This window comes from Cyprinus carpio, chromosome A16 (genome assembly GCF_018340385.1).
Source record: "Cyprinus carpio isolate SPL01 chromosome A16, ASM1834038v1, whole genome shotgun sequence".
In the NCBI taxonomy this organism is placed as follows: domain Eukaryota; kingdom Metazoa; phylum Chordata; class Actinopteri; order Cypriniformes; family Cyprinidae; genus Cyprinus; species Cyprinus carpio.
This window is the reverse complement of record NC_056587.1, coordinates 132,838-140,000: the sequence shown is the minus strand read 5'-3', so window position 1 is coordinate 140,000 and position 7,163 is coordinate 132,838. Positions and strand designations below refer to the sequence as shown.

The following is a 7,163-nucleotide window of genomic DNA, read 5'->3' as shown; positions in this document are numbered from 1 at the left end:
AAATTTGTTTTCATCTGGATTGAGGTTTTGAGCCAATGATGAGTGACCCAGGTTTACCATGGTCTCCTGTAACAATGACAGGGGGTTCTGAAGGGAAGCTGGCTCCTCCGAGCTGGGAGTGCTCATTCTTTTCCTCCCTCCTTCCTCTTTTTATTTTTAGGTTCTTGTTTGTTCTATTGTTGGGTGGGGGGTGAGGTCAGACAGCAGTGGGCATCTGTAACGGACCAATGCTGCTTCCCAGTGCAAGAGCAATTTTCTTAGACTGATTTAGATAAAATGATTATATTTAAAGTGTCTCCTTACATCAGAGAAAGTGATAAGGACTAAAGCATGTGCCAAGGGGTTGCTATGATATGGGACATTGACTATATAAAGATTATGAAAGTAAACAGCTTTCAAGGATGTCTGGAGTTACATAAGACATGTTGCCGGTACTGAGTCAAAGCGTCTATGAAAAAAAAGAACTATGTATGTAATAGAGTAAAAAAGCTTATTATTTTTATCATTGTTATCATCATCATCATACTCGTGCATAAACTAAAAATAAATATTTATAGCCCTGTTTTATTCAGAATTGTATTTTAAAGCGTTTATTAGATTTGTCATATTGACTAATATTTAATTCGAAAGCTTATTGCTGTTATTTAGAAAGAAATAACAATTAAAGTGGTAAGAATGTGAAAAAGTATTACTATTATTATTATTATTATTATTATTATTATTATTATTATGCAAATGTATAAATATGTAATGAATAGTGACTCACTGCGAGTTAGGATGATTCATACAAATGTGATTGATAACACAGTTCTCATCACTGGTTCGGTTTGCATATCTGCCTTTACATCAACCAAATGATGACATCGAACAAACTCTGGTCTGTTTCAAAAACTATAATGTGAGATTTCAGTTAAGTCTAGAAGATGTATTTTATGATTGACAATATTAATCCAGTGCTTTGTTTTCTGTAAAATGCACTTTGTTCACTCTGAACAGACAAGTAAATTCACGTATGCCAACACCCCTACTATGGCACATGATCTCATCAAATAATTATTCTGGTTGTTGATACAAGGTTTTTTTTTAGATTTTCTTATATAATCTCTGACTAACTCTCCCACATAGTTATGGGAAACACAGAAAAGAAACTATAAGCTGTATAACAGTTGGGGATTTTTAGGAGCTCAATGAATCCTGCTCATCTTCAGGATGTATCTAGAAATAGATTCCATAGTGTAATATCACCCAGACTCTGGTGTGGTCTTTGTATGGTCACATCACAGGCTTCGTTGAGCTCTCTCACTACACTTATATTTTCAACAGCTTGGGTTTATGTCATGCTGTTTCACCTGTTTTGCCGATCAAGTGCTTTGTATCTTTATGCTTGACCTTTGTTAATTTAAGCATCTATGTTCACAGAAGAAGAAACGAAGGAGAATTGACCGTAGCATGATCGGAGAGCCCACAAACTTCATTCATCTGACACACATAGGCTCTGGTGAAATGGCAGATGGCATGCAGCCGGTAAGACATTCTTTGTTCTGTTGGTACACTGAGACATTATGGCAAGGCTATAATTATTTTGCAGTGACAGAATGAGTGCTTCTACATGGATTCTTTACTGAGACACTGGCTCATACCAGATTGTTGCAGGCAACACATTAAAATCCAAAGAGGGTTGCTGGGATTTTTGGACATATATACCTGGAACCCACTACCTTTTCGAAATCCCTGTTGTTTGTTTGTTTTTTGTTTTTTTGCCCTCTTTCCCTTTTGTTTTTGTCCTCAGATATGAACATGTCATGTATAAATGCTTGTTGTGGATGTTGGAGATCCCCTGATAAAGTGGTCAGCCTGTGCTGCCAAGTTTTTCAGTTTGTCTTTATAATAATAAATAATTAAGATAACACAATAATAATGACAGTTGGTAGTAGCAGTAATATATATTTTTATGTAAGGACATCATAGATGTCAAGAATTCTAATGAGCTTGGGAGTAGTAATATTTACGATTGAAAAAAATTACTGTTATCATAACTACTATTTTTATGTAAAGACTATACATGTAATGAGCTATGCAATACAATTTCAATGTTTTTTGTTCATAAAAAAGTAACAAATATTTTTATTTTATAATAATACTGCTACTACTAAGAATAACATTTATTATGATTATGTAAAGGCATCCTAAAAGGTCAAGACTTCTAATTAGCTTGGGAGTAATAATATTTATCGTTTTGTTTTAATTAGTAAAAATATACCAAAAAATATTATTATCATTGCTATTATTATGTAAAGAGTAAAACTATAAATATAGCTGGAGAGCAATACAATTTCAATCTTTTTTTAGTTTGTAAAACAATAAATATTAATATTTTATAACAATGCTAATTATTATAATAATATTTATTATAATTATGTAAAGGCATTTTAAATGTCAAGAAAACATCTAATGAGAAAGGGAGCAATAATATTTTATTTTGGGTTTTTTTTTCTTTGTTTGTTATTTATATGTATATACACACACAAACACAAACACACACACACACACACACACACACATACATACATACTGTGCATATATACACATACATACATACATACACTCACACACATATATATATATATATATATATATATATATATATATATATATATATATGCTATCTTAGCTCATGTTCATTGGGCTGTTGTGTTGTCAAATAAGAAGGTGAGGTGTTACCTAATCCTGCAGCTCACACAGGGACTGAATACCTGGGCAGAATCAAGCAGACTGTAACTTGCTCAGAGGAATGTTGGCGGGCGGCCCGTCAGAGACAGAGTAGAGCTCTTTAAATGAGGAAATGTTCGTCAAGGTCTTGCAGTGGTCACTGGTTGATTTTTTTTTTTTTTTTTTTTTTTTTTTTTGTGGCAATCTATAGCTTCATGTGTGTTTTGCAAAATGTACAGCTCTTAGTGGAGCCAACACGTCTTAAGAAATTAGCTATTTATTCAGTGGTGGCTTTAGCACTTTTTTTAAAGAAAAGGCTGGACCTGTTAACAAAACAGCACTGATAGCTGAAACTTCTAGTGATAAGCGGTATTGTTTGATATCAGCCTTTCACAGTCCATGTGATGAACACAGGTGACTGGCCCGCTGGCTTTTCCCTTGTGCTTCTGTTCTTTTGTGTTGTGTTGGGAAATTATGTATGAAACGACCCAGCGAAATGGACTTCCTCCTCATTCTGTTGTGAGATGCTGTGTTCCTGAGACACATGATGTAACAATGGGTGTGACGCTGTGAAGAGGTGTGTGTGTATGTGTGTGTGTGTGTGTGTGTGTGTGTGTGTGTGTGTGTGTGTGTGTGTGTGTGTGTGTGTGTGTGTGTGTGTGAAACAGGCTTGTTGTTGCATGAAGGATGTTTTTTTTTCTTCAGCTCCAGCTTTTGAAGTGTGAATTTGTTTTACTGTTTATTTATACATCATGTAGCAATACAGTCTTTCTATCTAATCAACACTATGCCATATAAAAAAAGATTCATATGCAGAGATGACACTCCTTATATTCAAGTTTTGTTGTTGTTATTATTATTATTATTATTATTATTATTATAAAATTAATAAGTAAAAAATATTATTTGTAGTAATTTTTGCTATATAAAGTTTTTATTGTATATAGTATAAACTTTAATTTTTAACTTGTATTATTATTATTATTGTTATTATTATGAATAATATTAATTATTAATAAATAGTTTGTTGTTGTGGTATTACTGTTATTATAACTTGAGTAAAAAATAGTTATAATAATGGTAATGATATTAGTATTAATAGTCTTTACATTTTTCTATGTAAAGTATTGTATATAGTACTAAAATTATTTAATTTACATATATTTAAATTGTATTTGTTTATATATATATATATATATATATAGCAATAATATTAAAATAATAATATAAACAATAATATTAAAATAATATCGTCTTTACCATTACTATAATGGTTTTTAATTCTTATTTTTTACTTGTGTGTGCTTCTTTAAAAGCAGTAAAATTCAATAAATTCTCTTTTGTCTGAAGGTTTTTTTTTGTGTGTGTGAATCAGAAGATAAGATTCTATCTATAGAATAGATAGAATTTTCAGTTTATGACCATGTACTGTGCTACTAAAAGTATCATTGTGTTTGTTAAAGTGGACTTAATGCTAATAATTATGCATGTTTTCCATGCCAATAATGTGATTGTGTCACTTCCTTTTGCAGTCTGGCCCAATACAGGAACAAATGAGATCCAAAGTGCCTCATGCTAATGGACGAAACAGCTTGTTATAGCCTCTTTACCTGTGAGTATGAACACACACACCTGCCTCTTCCTCTCCATCCTCTCGCATTCACTCAGTTTTAACCACAGACCCTCATCTGTTCCCCAGGCTTTTTTGTTTTTTACCTGAAGCCCCATTAAGTGTCCTCAGCAGAACCTGTGCAGCTAGCAGCACTGCACCAGTGAGGAGGAGATAAAGAGCATATCCTGGTCACAAAAACTACAACCTCCTTGCTGCAGCTACCAATATGCAGGTTTTTATGTTTTGGATCCTCTGGAATGTCTCAGATGAGATGTTTACCCCCCCCCCCATACACACACACACACTCTAAGACTGTTATTAAATTTGGACCGGATTGTATGAGAACACCTGACAAAGAGTGTGAATGTGTGCCGTGTGCATTTGAGACACTGGCTGTGCTTGCTGTGGAAGAGGAAAGGCTCTTATCGCTTTAACACAGGGGACTATTTGATTGCCTTCCCAAAGTTATAACTGGCATGTTTGTCAAAGTCTGTCATTGATAAGGATGTGTGCAAGTGTGTGTTTGCTTTTGTTTTGTAATGGAAATGTATGTGCACCAGTACCATTATAGTGTCTCCAACTGCTTGCATTAGCAGTTGCACAAATTAGTGCATTATACAAAGAAATCTGGTATGTTTATTGGAGATTAATATAGTATGAAAATATGTCTGATATTGCATTAACAAATAATGGCCTTTATAACTATAAAGAAATAGTTTAAAACTCATTTATTCACCTTCAAGTCATTCCAAACCCATATAAGTTTCTTTTTTCTGTGGAAAAAATGATACAATTTAATACAGTGATTTTCAGTACAACATCAATGCGGAGTGACATAATGTTTAAGTTGTAAAAAAAAAAAAAAAAAAAAGTAAAAAATATCCAAATGTGGCCCATATTCCAAGTTTTCTGAAGTTTTCCATTTTATTCAGACCAAATGTGTGGTTCATTGATTATCGTCCCCTCAAGTGAACTGTTAATATGAGAATTATATGCTACAGGAACATTTGAGTCGATAATTTGGGAAGTGATCATAGGACTTGGAATATAAAATGACTTTTGTGGACCATATTTTGTGCTTATTTTAATTTTTTGGGGTGGGGGAGCAACTAACAGGCACTGAATTGTTGTTGTATTGAAGAAAACTGCATTAAAATTCTCCACTGTAAAAAAATAACTCGATTTAAGTATGGAATGATGTAAGGATGACTAAATAATTTTTTTGAATTATGTGAATTATTTCTTTAATCCCTAAGTATTAGAAAAAAGCTATTATCTGTTTATGTGAGTTGAGACTTTGAACAGCGGCTTCCTGCCAGTAGCGAGCCACTGCCCTTTGTCATTTAAACCACATTTAGTCTCACTTTCACACATCAAGCTCCACCCCACACAAGCTCAAACACACACTCTCTGTTTCCAGTCCTCACACGGCACCACAATTAAATCACTGATTCACACACACACACTTTGTATACTTTCTCTGTACTTGTTTTTGAATGCGGCTCAGTGTAGCACAATGTTGGGCTGAAATGTTAAACACAATGTTTTTGCTTGTAATTGTGATGTTTTATTTTGAATGCATTGCTTTGCAAGATCCCAGACTGTAATTTACTTTAAGTATTTGCTGTAATTTGTTAGGGGATGTCATAGGAAAAAATGTGCGTAGCGAAAGCTTTCAGAATGTGCATGTTGCTTTAGAAATCTAGTGTTTTAGTCTATTTTTAGTGGAAATGCATTTCATTCTTAGCTGACAGTATAGAGAAACATGCAGATTTCTGCATCTCAGCCAAAGACCTCGACAGCTCCCTTAACTTAATTATACATGTTGCTTGCAGATTCTCTAACTTTTTGGTTTTGTTTGTGTGACCGTTTTTTTTTTTTTGTTTTTTTTTTTTTTTTGTTGTTGTTTTTTTTTAAGTATCTGTCTTTTTAAAGCCATAATGTTTGTGCAAAGCACTCATTAGGCTCTTTTTGTCTTTAATACTTTTATTATTCTTTGCTTTTTTTTATAAACATCTTTTAGTCTATTAGTCCAACAGATTGATTTTGTGATCAAATGGGAGCAGTAATATTGTTCTGTTCATGTGGCATGGTGTTATGTTGATGAATGTTTTTGTTGTGCTTTGGTTTGTAACAATACAGTTGTACAAAGAGCAGTCTGTTGGGTTTTTATTGAGATACGCAAAGTAATATTACCTAATGTGTATTTTCAAAAATGCTCTTAAGATAATTATAAAAAGGTTGATTAACAAGTTTATATTACCCAAACCTTTAAACTGATTATCTATCTATCTATCTATCTATCTATCTATCTATCTATCTAATTATTATTTTTATTATTATTATTAAATATTATAATAAATTTTTATTTTATTTTTTACTGTAAATTACATCATTTTTGCTCCTTGCTTTGTGTCTGCATGACTTTAACAAAAACTAGAGTTTTCTAATTCAATTCTGAGGAAAAAAGTCAATTATAAGATGTAAACTCAGAATTCTGAATTTTTCTTCACAATTCCTTGTTTACATCTTGGAATTCTGACTTTTTCCTATGAATTCTGAGTTTACATATCGCAGTTCTGTTTTTTCTTCCTGCCACAGAAAAAAAAAAAAAATTGCAATTACCTTTATTTTTTTACTCCGTGGCAGAAACAAACTTTCATATGGGCTGCAAAATGAGCACAGGTTCTTTTACATATATTCAAACACTCATAACTAATGCAATAAATATGGATTTAAACAGGATTTTCTTGTATATGTTCTGTAAATATATGAAGGGCATTTAGTGAGTGTTCAGGGACTTGGTGTTTTGTTTTCCTTGCCATTCATATTTGTACAAATG

General features: G+C 32.6%; 1 protein-coding gene across 2 annotated transcripts in view; it reads left to right on the top strand.

Annotated features, from left to right (window-relative positions):
- The window catches only part of LOC109106071 (CDC42 small effector protein 1), a 9,938-nt gene extending 3,461 nt beyond the window's left edge, over positions 1-6,477 (top strand). For both annotated transcript variants that reach the window (XM_019119386.2, XM_042771920.1), the window contains exons 3-5: positions 1,420-1,524; positions 4,242-4,321; positions 4,409-6,477. In XM_019119386.2, coding sequence (XP_018974931.1) covers positions 1,420-1,524; positions 4,242-4,310 — 174 coding nt within the window. In that variant the 3' untranslated portion in view covers positions 4,311-4,321; positions 4,409-6,477. The remainder of the gene's footprint in view (positions 1-1,419; positions 1,525-4,241; positions 4,322-4,408) is intronic.
- Positions 6,478-7,163: the final 686 nt, after the last annotated feature.